The sequence below is a fragment of the Protopterus annectens genome, chromosome 8.part0 (assembly GCF_019279795.1).
Source record: "Protopterus annectens isolate FY-2018-M chromosome 8.part0, PAN1.0, whole genome shotgun sequence".
In the NCBI taxonomy this organism is placed as follows: Eukaryota; Metazoa; Chordata; order Ceratodontiformes; family Protopteridae; genus Protopterus; species Protopterus annectens.
In genome coordinates, this window is record NC_056741.1 from 197,906,400 (window position 1) to 197,921,300 (window position 14,901).

Consider the following 14,901-nt stretch of genomic DNA (forward strand, 5'->3'; position numbering starts at 1 on the left):
ATCTTTGACTGTTACTAAGTTTCCTCATGAAGTCAGTATAGTATAATGAAATGTATTAATGTTTTTTTCCCTTCCTTTAGCAGTCTTGTACTGAAAAAGCAGTATTTGCTGCTGAAGGAGAATTGGTACCCTATGTTCTTCATCCAGTTCATATTTCGACCATCTTCCTGACAATAAGAACTTTCTAAGACTTGGCTTCAGACAATCTCAATACTTTCTCTGAGAATATGCAGTGTCTCTCCTGTTTTTTTATCATGTGAAATCCATACCCATACATCTGCTCATCTACAACTTGGATAGAGTGTGTGGTACAGACTGCCTTGTCTTAATGCTTATAAGTGAGTTATATGCAAATGAAGTTGTCTCAGAAACTGAATGGATAGATAAAATGCTTGTTAATCTTTATGTTTCAGATACCAAACAATTAATGCCACAACATATGTTTGATCTTAAGTTCATGCATTGTATCTTTTAGATTTTCTGTTCTATGTCATACTCTTGTTTGTGTGCGCTTTTAGAAAGGGTAGTTGCTTGATCTGCTTTTTTCTTGTTGAAATCCTATTTGTTCATGTGATAATGGCTTCCATTTATGTATGGGGTCTGGGTTGAACATTGCATGACTCAACTTTTAAATTTAATCAATATCATTGCAGAGTATTATCATTCTTACAATTGGAACACAAGCTTTTCATTAGTGTCTGGGTTTTTCAGAGCTGTATTATTCTGGAGTCTGCTAATTTAAACATTCCATTCTGGAAAATTCAGTGGAATCATCTTATTATAACTGTTGAAAGCATTTGACAAAGCCTCACATTTTAGGCTTTTACAAACCATAGAAAACATCTGCTTGTCTTTAGAACTCTTGACAAGTTTCAATATTTACAAAAAGATAAGACACAGGCAACAATATAGACGATACCTCAAAACCTCTCGGTGCAAGAAATCTGGGCAAAGACAGAAAAAAAATGGGGGGGGGGGACAAAGACCCAAAGATAGGGACAGATTTTAAATATTGCTCCTATAAACTTAGAAAGTTGCTAGAATGACAGATTTTACATTATTATATATTTTTGTGAAAGATACAAAATCTGAAACTCAAACATTTGTCATTATTTAGTATTATCTAGTGACTTCAAGCCTCAAAAATTTGCCAGAAAAACCCACATTTTATTAGGAACAGACTAAAAATAAGAGGCAAAAATTGGGACAGTTGAAAGGTATGATACAGACCAGTATAGTTTCTTTAAATGCCCTTTTAAATACCAGACTACAGTAAGATGTGGTATTTGGCCCACTGTTTCTACTGTCTCAGAACAAAAATTATTTAACATGTCGGGAATGGAAAATTATAGTTTTGCAGTTCATGGCAACTTTTCTGAGCTTGCCCAATTCTTACTTCATTTTACTCTCTTTAATTATGCGTAATCATCTGAATGCTTCTAATACTAAATACTTGCTCTTTTCCCTAAACTCCATACTATAGTCTCTTGCAAAAGCTTTATGTTACCATTGTCTGATTAAGACTGGACCTCCTAAAATTCATTTTATCACTACAATTGATTCAAGACGAGTAGAATTAGTAGAGTCTGTAAAACTAATTAATACCATCCTCAACAACCTGCTTAAAATTAACTTCCATAAAAAGAATGAAGCAAAGAAAAGTAGCCATAATTTAGGTAATGTGTACAGGACAAAATCCTTTTTTAGTAAGATTAGGTTAGATACTTCTTAATCATACCTGGTCCATCACTAATGTACTCTTCCTATCTACTGATCAGATTGCCCTTCCAATGAAAACTGGAACAAGCATATGGCAGACTATCATAATTTGCAGAAGGGCATGACAAATGTGCTCCTCATCATCTCTCCCTAACTAAAGTTGGCTGGTTCAAGTTCAGACATTAGACTACCACCATTTAGTACTTCTTAATTCACAAACTCTTCTAAATGTCTAACTGCCATTCATTAGTTGGTGCTATCACTTGGAAAAATTTCACCCCTCACCTCCTATCAAACAATGTTATGATGCAAAATGTCTTCTTTGAAACAGAAAGTAAAGAATACTTTCCCTCCTAAAAATAGACCCCTCAAAGCAAGCAATCTTGTCTCAAATGACTGAGCCTTAATTGACCGAGCAAGCACTTTCTGACACTGCAGAATTAATCCCCAGTATAATACTTATATCTTCTCCACTGCTTAATCCTACTCATGTTCTTTTATAGCTTCCCCCACTTTACAGTTTTATATTAACACTGTTCACGATTCATTCATGTTAAGTTTTTCTTTGTGCGTGTTTATGTAGTTGTGTTGCTGTGCTATGTTGAACAACATACAAAGCAACATGCATATCTAATTGTATCATGTCTCCTAGAACTGAATCATGTTTTCTGTAAAGGATCTTTGTTTTGTTAGTAGAATGTTAAGTACTGCATACATTATACTACCTATCTGTCTTTAAGAATCTCTCACCAATATTCCTATGAAGACACAGCTTCCTAGCTATGTATTACCATTCACCAATTGTGAATAACTAACTAAATGACTAACTAAATAAATAAATAAATAAGTTGGCATGCTTGCTGGCTTTACTTTCATTAAATGAGTAAACATTGCTGCCAGAAGTTGAATTCCCTGTCACTAGCATGTCAAGGAGAGAAAGAGATTGTGAAAACATTTTTTTTTTCTTTTGGTTTTTCTTGATGACAGTACTCCTCCTCCAACATAGCTATGTACTAAAAGTAGCCTTCTGAGGTGATTCAGTGGAAAATAAAGTTTATACCTGATGAAAGCCTTGATCTCAGAGCTGTTAAAGAGAGAGCCCTTTCAAAACTGTTTGGACAACAGTTTCATCACAAAATATTTATTGCAGTGTCTTATATGGAACAAGGCCATACTGTCCTTAATACAAAGTAATTACTACCTAAAATGAGATCTCTCATAAGTCAGAGCAGTAGCATCTTCTAATGATAGAGAATGTTCTGTGGTGACCAGACATTTTAACAGCAAAACTAGTGAGAGATACATCGTTGTAATCACAATAGTACACTGTCAATTGAGTCACTGTGCTTTTCTTCATTAACCTAAAAGCTGCAGAAATCATGTTAGTCCACAAAGCCATTTCACTGGTATTTTAATTAAGTGTATGATTTTTTTACTGTTTTTTGCTTATTTCGTCCATATTTCACATCACAAAATTAGAGTTTAGGATGTAATAGATGAAACTGTAAAGGCTAAACCTCTCATCCATCCCTTCATTATATTTTACTTACTTCAAATAGTATGAAATAACATTATGAAAGAAGTTTGCAGACTCTCATATTCTATTAAAAGTCTATCAAACAATGAAGCCTATGGGGATGCAGATATGCAATATAAATAAATTTGTTTGGTACACTCAGTAGAAAGAGACTAATCTGCGGCAAATAACCAAACAAGAATGCCCTTAAATGTGGTGCTTGCAATTTGTAAAATGGTTCCCCATTGTCCATTTTCTGCCATGAATGAATTTAAATTAAATGGGCTGTTTAGAGTAGCTAATTAACCAGCATGGGGTGGTAATACATCACAGTACCTTTAAAAAGACACAAAGAAAGCATAAAAACTCTACATCAGTATAAAATAGTGTCAGAACTGAACCCAAAACCTCAACATCTAAGCCATCATGTTACTTTTATGAGAAGCAGCAACACTTATACAGGAAAATCACAATTTTAGTTGTGTAAAGTGATAATCTCATTCAGCAGGATGATCACACAGAGGTTACAACAGTGCAGTGTTACTTGTGTAATGTTAACACTCTAGCCTAGAGGTTACAGCAGCACAGTGTTACAGGTGTAATGTTAACACTCTGGACTAGAGGTTACAGCAGTACAGTGTCACGGGTGTAATGTTAACACTCCAGACTAGAGGTTGCAACAGTATAGTGTCATGGGTGTAATGTTAATAATCTGGACTAGAGGTTACAACAGTACAGTGTCACGGGTGTAATGTTAACACTCTGGACTAGAGTTTACAGCAGTACAGTGTCACGGTTGTAATGTTAACACTCTAGACTACAGGTTACAGCAGTACACTGTTACAGGTGTAATGCTAACCCTCTGGACTAGAGGTTACAGCAGCACAGTGTTACAGGTGTAATGTTAACACACTAGACTAGAGGTTACAGCAGTACAGTGTCACAGGTGTAATGTTAACACTCTAGACTAGTGGTTGCAACAGTATAGTGTCACGGGTGTAATGTTAACACTCTGGACTAGTGGTTACGGCAGCACAGTGTTACAGGTGTAATGTTAGCACTCTGGACTAGAGGTAACAGCAGTACAGTGTCACGGGTGTAATGTTAACACTCTGGACTAGAGGTTACAGCAGTACAGTGTCATGGGTGTAATATTAACACTCTGGACTAGAGGTTACAACAGTACAGTGTTACAGGTGTAATGTTAACACTCTGGACTATGCACTGAGGATTGTGAGTGCAGCGATACCTAATAATCAGTGTGTGTGTGTATTAATGTCAGCTACTACCATGATTTGATATGACGGAAAATATATATATATATATATATATATATATATATATATATATATATATATATATATATATATATATATATATATATAAAAACATCATGTTGTGTTTTAACACTGTTTATTTACCTTAACTTTTCAATGATATGAAACAGAAAATTTGTGTTTTATTAATGAATGTGGGCAGATACAGATTTGCATTTTAAGAAGACAAACATTTTATCTGTAAATATTTGGTAGCTGCACAGTCACATAATTCAATGCATGATAGCTGTATGTATTATTAGCAAAAATTAAGCCCAAGATAAAAAGTTACAGATGCTTAATAGTGCATGCAGATCCTGACAACTTAACACAATACAGTTCAGTTTAAATTACACAATAAGATGAGTACAGTAGTTTTCACTGGGTCAGCATAAAATCAGTTGTAATGCAAAAATAGTCGTTAACTATAACACACACAAAATAAAATTCACCATGTATCATAATAGTGGTATTTTCAAATACTGACATGAACAGAAATAGTATTTATTTAAATATGTGGACTATATGACTAGGTAGGCCAGAAGGGCTAGAAAAGTAATTATCAGTTGGATGGAAAGTCCTTTTTTGTATATAGTGTGAAACGAACAGATCAATACGAGTTATAAGAGAATGAGGAATATTTGCAAGTCCATTTTTTTAAATGAATGTCTTCCAAAAGGAGTGTCCCCTGTAATTTTAATTATTATGGGTGGACATTCTAAATTAATTATTTGTTTAGGAGATAATCCTAGTATATTGAGTCCATATTACTGATGATCACTTCGTAAATATCTTAAATGCACATTCACCCATCTGCCTTACTCTGCTGACATTAATGTGGGAATGGGATTGGCATTTAACATGATTATTGTTGCAGATTTCTAATTGGAACATTCCAAACTGATTTAGAATGGAACATTCCAAACTGATTTAGAATGTCAGACCACAAGACTATAATCATAACCAAGCTTTCAGAAGTTGGGAATTTAAAGAATAAGATAAACAAAGGGAATATCTTGATGCACTTTAATAGTTATAAATTACAAGTGATACTACATCAAGAAGTATCATATATATTCATATATTTATTTGTGCAAATGGTTCAGCCATGCATTCCATATTCTGTTTATGTTTGCAGAGCAGATTCATGTTCATGACAAGTATTTATCATTTGTGCAAACCTGGAGGCAGGGCAAACATCTCCAAAAACAAGTGAAACATTGAAAAAGACTTTCTTTTCTTAACTAGCAAAAAACCAAGAACAAACCAATTACAGTGCTACAATTAGTAATTAAAAGCCACACAAGGAGAAATGTAGCAAATATGCATAATTTATACTTGTATGATTATTTCATGTGGCACTACATTCCATTTTCGGGTTTAATAGTTAAAAGCCAGCAGCACCTAAGAAGTCAAAAAACATACAATAGTTGTATAGTGGACAAGGAACACACATATGAGTGGTAAATAACAATACTCTGTAAAATACATCAACTTTTCTAAATTATTTACAGTGACATACACTTTTACAGTTTTAAACAATATTCATAAAATATTCCTTCAAGACCAACCAAGAATATTAAAAGATAGAATTACATTAAATATTTGATAGAAGCAGTGATCATAATACTGTTGTCATCTTCCGGTAAGACCTTCAAGGAGCAGCTAGTTAAGATGAATGAAATGAAAAAAAAACGTGTCAGTAACAAAAACATTTTCATAAGGAAAACATTAACATTAGTTAACATTGCTAGAAGTACTTAATTTTGATAAGGACCACAGCCCAATTTTGTGATGACTTCTGTGTAGTTTATCTTTCCAGCTGCTAGACTTGGATGTAAAAAAAATCTAATAAGAGATCTCAGTGTGAGTAAACCAGGGTTTATACTGCTATAAATCATATTTTATTTGGGATCTATGAGGCAACCAGTAACAGCATGCTGCTTTTATAAAAATGTCAAGATAAAATGCGGTACATAGTTCTGATGGTTCAAATACATGACTGTAACTATTACAGGTTCATAGGCTATTACTAGGATAACAACGACTAGGCCCCTTATAAGCCTAGTTGCTCACTCCAAATCATTTGGGTCCTGAGTATCATTGGTGTCTATATGGTGGGGGGGACATGTTAGTATGGAGATACGTAAGGATTTGTAAGGTGGGGGTGTTAGGATAATACTTTCTTATTGACAGTCTCTGTCCATAAGGGAAATGGCAGCCATAGCATGGGTAAATGTATGGCTTCCCATCCAGTTGTCAAGGATTCTTTATAATATGGTCAAGGATGAACTCTGTTTTATACGAATTTGGAGCCTATTCAATAAGGAAAGCATCCTTTGGGACACATAACTGTCTCTCCAGCACATTCGGTTTATGTCACAAGTAAAGTTCAGATCCCTGGATCTAGTGTTTCTGGTGCTGTTTATTTTGAGCATGTGCAACAGATCCATCAGGGCTGGATCTGAGGACGCCCTGCAAGCCTGGCAAAGATCCCCTCACAGTAGCCTGTAGGGGACTGAATACAGAGACAGAACCATTAGAAGAGCAGTGTAGGACAGGGTATTCTAACTGTTGCAAGTGTCTGGTTACATACAGGCCAAACAGGGCATTATTTTCAATGATAGGGCTGATAATGACTGAGTAGAGTGGTACTATAACTTTCTTAGACCTGGATGCCCTATCCTTCCCTATAAGCTGGGTGACTAAGAATGATTTTATTATTATCTTGCAGAAAACCTTCTATAGCTTTAAACAAATTCTCTGTCACAGCACAGATGTCTAGATTCTACAGAGTGGGGAGGACTTGAAAGGTGTGAAGTTTTTTTGTTTAGACTCTGAGCATTAAATAGTAATACCTTAAGACTGCTTGTAGACTTTTTCACTATGTTGGTAATTTTGTCTTTTTGATATTGCCTGAAAAAGTCTCTAATGGGTGGATAAAGTTTTAGCCAATATCCAAAAACCTAAGGGGGACAAGTATGGCCCATCCTTGGTAAAGTGATATGGTCTTTTGACTATGTCTGCCCTTGCTGACAGATACTGGATCACCCTGGAGTGACACCAGAAGCTAAGCCAATTATTGAAATATTTGTTGTTCATACTTTGACATCATCCTTGGTGAATGTAGAATGTTGCTTAATGCAAGGCTCATCTATCTGCGACACATATTCCAATATATCCTTTATGTCTCTTTTCATGTACTCTAGTGTGGTATGTCTCAGTTCATTTACACCCACATAGACTATGATGGAATCATATTGGTACCTGGGATGCAGTAACCTGAGAGTGTATATGATATTGTGGATGCTGGCTCCAGATAAGCAACTAACTCTTATATTCTCCTTGTCTAACCTAGTGAGTGGGGCATCTGTCTGTCACACAATGGAGTCCCCAATGACAAGAATATTAGGTAATGTATATGCTTGCCTTATGGGTTTGCTTTTGGGGGACAACTGGGAGAAGGCTTATGTGAGATGTTTGGTGTTGCTTTTTATGTGTGCTTTTATGATAACTAAGGAACAATATTGCCATTATCTGGCTTTGGAGGTCTTTGATATTTGGGAAGGTTTCATTTAAGTATCTCAGCATGAAACAATCTTTGTGTGTGTGTGTGTGTGTGTGTGTGTGTGTGTGTGTGTGTGTGTGTGTGTGTGTGTGTGTGTGTGTGTGTGTGTGTGTGTGTGTGTGTGTGTTTGTGTGTGTGGTGTATGGTGTGTGTATGGCAAATGTAGTGTGAATATTCCTTTCAATCTCATTTGTATGTGAGACTTTTGTCTCTGTTGAAGTCATATATTTACATCTATTGCAAACTATGTTATTTTCTTTAATGATTAACTTGTCGTCTGATAACACAAGACATTTCCTATGTTGCCTCAGGATGCCCAAATCCACCGAGGTGGCCACAGAGTCCTTTGGAAATTGCATATTTATTTTGCCCATTCCTGGGGACTCAAACTTTGCATGATGTGTGCATAATTACAACAGAAAGAAACTGTAAAAAAATCTTGCAAACAATCTTTAGTGTTTAAGTGTTTTGAGTATAGGCGGTCATAAAACCTTCCTTTCATTAGGAGTAATATATAGCTCTAGAAATCAAAATAGGCACCTGACTTTGAACAGTTTGAAATAATAATACAAAATGGATACAAACCTTGGTTACATGGTCCATTGTAGGTAGTTTCAGCTTTCTCTTCTGAAAAAAGTATTAAAATAATCAGAAATCAAAAATGATAAAATAAGTTGCATGTAAAACATCTAGTACACACTGATGATGTTATGCCAACAAGTTCCAAAGCCTGAATTCCTCTGGTTATGGGCCTGGAAAATAATAGATGACTGCTGTGTAAATACTTATATGAAGTGATCACAACTGAACACTTCCTTCTATCACATACAGTACTCATACAGATAAGATAGGTATAAAACATGGGGCATCATTCTTTCTTATTAACTTAAACTGCAAGATCTTTCATGAATCTTCTTCCCCATCACTTAACAATAAACTAAATTCTTACTCTTCTGATCACTTTCCAAGAAACCATAATGCTGTGCTTCTCTATAGGCCGTTCCTTTAACTACTTTAACTAGCTATGGTGAAAAATGTTTTTTCTACTTCTGCACCAGCAAAATGGTATTCTTTTCCAGGTGATCTATAAGAAATGAATAATCCTACATTTCTTCATAGGTAAGTATTAGGCTAGCTGCCCTCGTGGGCCATTTTAAGCCTAGCCAATTTCCCTCAAAAGTAAAAGTCAAACTCTGTATCTGGTGCCTGTGAGGCAAAAAACAAAACATTATGCTAACACTCCCATCTGCTAAGTAACTCTAAATATTTTATACAAAGATAATCTGATTGCAAGTGTTTTTTGGATGCATTGCACCTACCCAGCTATAATTTTTCTTATGATTTATCTGCCATACTTCTTCCAACTTACCTCTTTGTTGCTATCACCCTATAATTCATTTTGAATCATGTATACATTGTACCTCTGTATATTATTATATCTGTCCTAAATTTAATATGTATTTGCTGTGATCATTTTCAGTATCTTTAACTGCATTTTTATATAGTAGACTTTATTCACTGAATGTGCGGTATGGATATACTGCCTACTCATACCTTTTCAAGTTGCTTTTCTCTAATGTCTATTCCTACATGTGCTTGTGTATTAACATTTCTTTTGTATACTGTTAAATTGTTGTATCTGTCTTTTGGCCTTAGAAGTGGTTATTACCAGTCTTCTGGTCAATATACTTCAATAGATAAAAAACTTCATATATGTATATGTGTATCTACATCTATATCTATAGCTGTATCTATATATATAACTATATATTTTATATGGCTCCCTGCCATATCATCAAAGTTAGCTTTGACTGAAAGAAAAAAAAAACAGTAGGTTAAAATGATGTACTTTTGACTGAATAGCCATTTTGACGAAACCTGTAGAAGTATGCATATATGACATTTTGGTGTCAGTTTTGATCAAGGGAGTTGTTAGGGATGTAATTTAGGAGATTCTGTGTAGATTGGTAATGACCACTGCCATGTTGTACCCCCAGATTTGTAGATGACTGAGTTTGGGCACTATCACTGATTCCCTGTATGTGGTGATTTCTTCTTTTGTTCATGGGTGTGCAAATGTAGAGTTAATCTATATACTTAACGGGATGTGGGAATGGAGCCCCCCACTTGGCGTGCAGGGGTGCATGGCCTCCTGTGTAAAATCTTTTCATTAGTATATATGTTATGTAGAATGCCTTCAACAAAATGGATTTCAAAGGAACTTTCATCTTCTCACTTACTGATGTGGAAGAGAAGGTGGATAATGCTGTCAATGACTTCCTTTCTAATTCACCCAGAACAAACGCCACATAACCAAGCGACGTAATACACTGTCCAGCAGAAACACACATTTTTACCAGGTCAGCCAAATCATTACAAAAGAGAAAGACAGTTTGCATCTAGAATCTAACTGAATGGACCTGGAGCTAAATATTCTGCTATTGTTGTGGATGGCATGTTTAATATACCATGGTCCTATAGTGCAAAAGATAAAAAAATAAAAAAAAAATAGATGGTCTACTCCTTCTGCAGAAGGCAAACATACCTGTTTAGGCAGGACTATTTCTGTCATACTTCAGTGAAGTGGCTTATTAGTTTCTATAATGGGGCAGTCTGAGCTGGGAAGCATGGCAGATTTCCCAGCAGGACACTGTTCTGGACACATGCTCTGACAAAGACTGTGTTCATGCTAATACTTCCATTACTAGGTCACTGATGAATATCTGCAAGGTTATGGTCAACTACTGAATGCTTCTTCAGAGTCAACCATAATAACTACATTATTTCCTAGTGACTGCAAAATATCTAGACATGGTAGTTAAAAAAACAGCAAGATGGAATAGCTATGTTACATGTTATGACAGCAAACATTTGGTCCTAATGTTGCATACATTCTGAAAAGGCTTTTCATTCTAAGAAATGATATATGTATAAAATTTAACAACCATTGTCTACCTATATTTGTTATTATTATTGCACACATTTATATTAAAGAATGTAATGCGTGTTTTGCATTTATCATCACATAAGTCTATGTGCATGTGGGATGACTTGCTTTGTAAACTGATACCATCTGAGTAAATTGCAAGGCCACTGCTTTACAGAATCCACTGTCCTTGATGTTACTTATCTACAAACAAAGCAGTGCCCATCACACGCCCCAACCTATATAACAGTTCTATGGTTACAATACACTTGTTATCATACAGGATAATGAGTGATATTTAGTTTTTGCTTTCTATTTCTAGTCCAAAGAAAATTACATCAGTGTACCTTCAGCAAAATAAGTCATGCACTTTGCAGGAGTTCTATGTTTGCACGACACTCACCTGTCTGGTAGTAGTCCTGGATTTTGGCCGAAGAAGGCTGCTGGTTGCTCACAGGAACATCTTGGTTCACAGTGAAGACATACTGCTCAGTTTGTCCTTGCATAAGCTAAAGAAAACATGAACAAATAAAATGTTGAACATGTATTTCTGTACATACTCCAATTGTTGCTATTACTTTGCTATTGTGAGTTGACTTATGGATTCACTAAATGCTGTCGTATACATGACAGTTACAGGAAAAAAAGACCATAAAGCTGTCATTATGTATTTTCACTGAATATAGGCTAAAGTTATCCTCAGTTGCTTCCTGGATTCCTACCTTAACCTAATTGCTGACCTTTAATTTGATAGAGTGGACTTTATCAATGCACTTCAACAATATTTGAAATCATCGGTTTGCATATTGATAATCTGTACTTCCAGGGAGGCTGTGAGCATGTGTCATGATGCAGAAAGGGAAGGTAAAAGTTTTTTGTATTTGTGATGCAGAGTGCTTCCTTAAAGAAGAAATGTACATTTTTTTTTTAAATAAAATAAAATGCTCTGGCACGTCCCAGCCAGCAGGTAGCCAGAGGGTGCTAGGCAACTGCCTAGGTTGCCTAGGGGTGGTTCCTGGTCTGGTTAAAAGGAAAAGCAGGCTTAAAGAAACAATAACAGGCTCACACTGTAAAATCAGGCTGAAATAAAAACATGACTCAAAATGTGAGATTGAAGGACACCCTTTAATAAAATAATTAAAAGTGTTTGTAAGACTGAATCACCCTTTAAATAATGTTTAAAAGGTCACATGACAAATTAACAAATCGATGTTTCAGAATTTTTACTTTCAATTTACACCATTAAGCCCAGGTGTGTGTGTGTGTGTGTGTGTGTGTGTGTGTGTGTATGGCATTTTCCATTCACTTTCTTTTACATGCAAAGCAATTTCTATGTCTTCACCTCATTCAGTCAATTCAGAATTACGTAACACAAAAAATAAAACTTGTTTGTACAACATACAATGTATTACATGCCTATAACAAATATTATTTTCATCATTTGTCTTTCAGAATTATTATGTCATAAATCACAATTTTTTAATATTCTGGATGCCCTATTTATATAACATGAATTGCAGCCCAATCACTGTGTCATATAATCTGAATTGATAAATTTACCATTGAAATAATCCAGGCACTTATTACTAATTGTGGGAGCACCTACCCCAAAATATGCACCCTACTGCCTGTAAGAAGTACTTTATGTCCATCTCCTTAAGCTTACTCAGCTGCTCCACCTTCACTGCCAAGGTTTCTGTACCATACAGTAGTACTGGTCACACCACCAATTTTACCCCTTATTTTTAGTTTCTTTGGTATTCTTCTATCACATGCTACCCCTGACACATTGCACAGGTTTTCTGCAATACCTCTCATTTTTGCTTTGACCACTTCATTTGGATTTCTCTTCTCCTCGCCCACAAATCCCAGATATTTGGACCTATTATCCAGTTTCACTGCTTATCCTTCTGTTTCACATTCCAACTTCTCCTGATAAGCCCAATTTGCTCCCATGTCCACTGTTTCAGTTGTACTCATTTTCATCCTATCTGCCTTCACTTTTGCATTACAATCTTAGATCAACTACTTATGTTCCATTTCAGTATGTGCATGTAGTGCCACATTGCCTGTATACAGCAATATTGGTGCTCTGCCCCTTATAAACTGTTTGCTGATGTACACTATTACTAGTAAGAAAAGTGGTGCCAGAGCTCAGCTTGTATGTAGCCTGCACTAAATATAAAATTGTTTATTGGACTTTGAACTACTAGACTGCCAATGCAGCTTTCTTGGGACCTTGTCATACACTTTCTCCATATCAAGAAATGCCCAGTTAAACCCTTTCCTTACCCACAGCTTCTTTTTCACAATTGTCTCATTACAAACATGACATAATTCGACTGTATCCCACGCCTAATCCAAACTGCTCATCTCCCATCTAACTTTCTTTTACTCTGTGTATCCATAACCACTCTCTCCAATACATTCATGCAGTGTGGCAGGAATTGGATAACTCTGCCATGCCTCAAAATCGTGAGCACCCCCCCCCCCCCCCACACACACACAGTTTTTCTACATTGGTAATAGAATGCTCACTCTCCAGTTGTCTGGACACATCTCATTACATAAAACAAATTATATTTTTAAATATGTTTTCACTGGTTTACATGACGTATGCCTGGCTACTCCCATATCAAATGCCACTACTAAGAAAGTAACTTTTCAATATTTCTGTAAGTGATATTGTTGCATACAAGGAAAGAAATGCTCCTGTATTTTCCTGACTGGACACATTCATTCAACAGGACAGACAGACAAAAGAATGAATTAAGATGACAGATTCTTAAGGGATATGGCTGGTCCATGAAGAAGATGGATGCATAAGAGCTTACCTCCTATTTTTCCTGGCACAAAAGTTTGTTCTTGGAAAGAAAACTCCATTTCTTACATCAGAAAGATGCAACAAGGAGGACTGAAGGCCTGAGACACAGTTGTACTACTAGATCATTTCAAACAAGCGTCTGTATGAAAAACTAGTGATCCTATGTAAAAGGCTGTGTCAATCATAGACTCGGAAGTAGGGGACTATCATAACTGAGCCTCTCAGCAGCAAATTAAGCAGACTGCTTATAGACAAAGGTTTAAACATTACAGAAATAAGTGGCCGTGCTGCTGGAGTCCTTGGATTTGACAATTACCAAGCAACAGGGTCTTAGAGAATTGAGCAATGCAGTCCAAAAATTGTCTGACGTGAAAAACAGATCAAGGCACATTGAATTCACAATTAAAAGGGATAACAGAATCAATAGCTAAGAATGTCATTTATTCTATCTTTGACCACCTGTTAAAAATCAGTATTGCATCTACCCAATTATTTAAATCCTGCAACTGAGAGGGTATATAGGGTGGTATCTTGAAAAGAAATAGCCAATGACCATGGCATGCTTTGTTGGCACATCAGTCCTCATAGACTAGAGACTGACTAACTCAAAATAGCAAGAAATATAAAGGCGCGCCTTTTGATAAGCATTAAACTTTCTTTGCAGGTGATTATTCACAATCGCTATATAGGCTCCAAAAATTGTTTGTGCACTGTGCAAGGAAATGAAGGACCATGGCTATAAAGCTATGATTATTTAACCAACACTTTTAATAGTACTGGAAGCAGATGATAAATAGAGAACCTGGTATATGTAAGTAAGATGTCATTTGAGCATGAAATAAGCAACTTCCTAGCCAGAGAAGTTAGTCCCAGGCTCATCAAAGGTTCATAGGTTCATAGGTTGGTACTAGGCTATCGGCCCTAGGGACTATACAAGCCTAGTCATAACAATGCCCTATATATTTATTCCCATAGTATTTGCTTCCCTGGAACCCTGTCTAGCAGAGCGACTGATGTGATCCCTGGAGTGAA

The 14,901-nt window shown here is 35.9% G+C and overlaps 1 protein-coding gene across 1 annotated transcript in view; it reads right to left on the bottom strand.

Moving 5' to 3' along the window:
- Positions 1-4,674: 4,674 nt before the first annotated feature.
- The window catches only part of LOC122808698 (alpha-2-macroglobulin-like protein 1), a 488,551-nt gene continuing 478,324 nt past the window's right edge, over positions 4,675-14,901 (bottom strand). The window contains exons 34-36 of the mRNA XM_044079684.1: positions 11,449-11,554; positions 8,705-8,746; positions 4,675-6,216 (exon numbers count right to left, since the gene is read on the bottom strand). Coding sequence (XP_043935619.1) covers positions 6,206-6,216; positions 8,705-8,746; positions 11,449-11,554 — 159 coding nt within the window. The 3' untranslated portion in view covers positions 4,675-6,205. The remainder of the gene's footprint in view (positions 6,217-8,704; positions 8,747-11,448; positions 11,555-14,901) is intronic.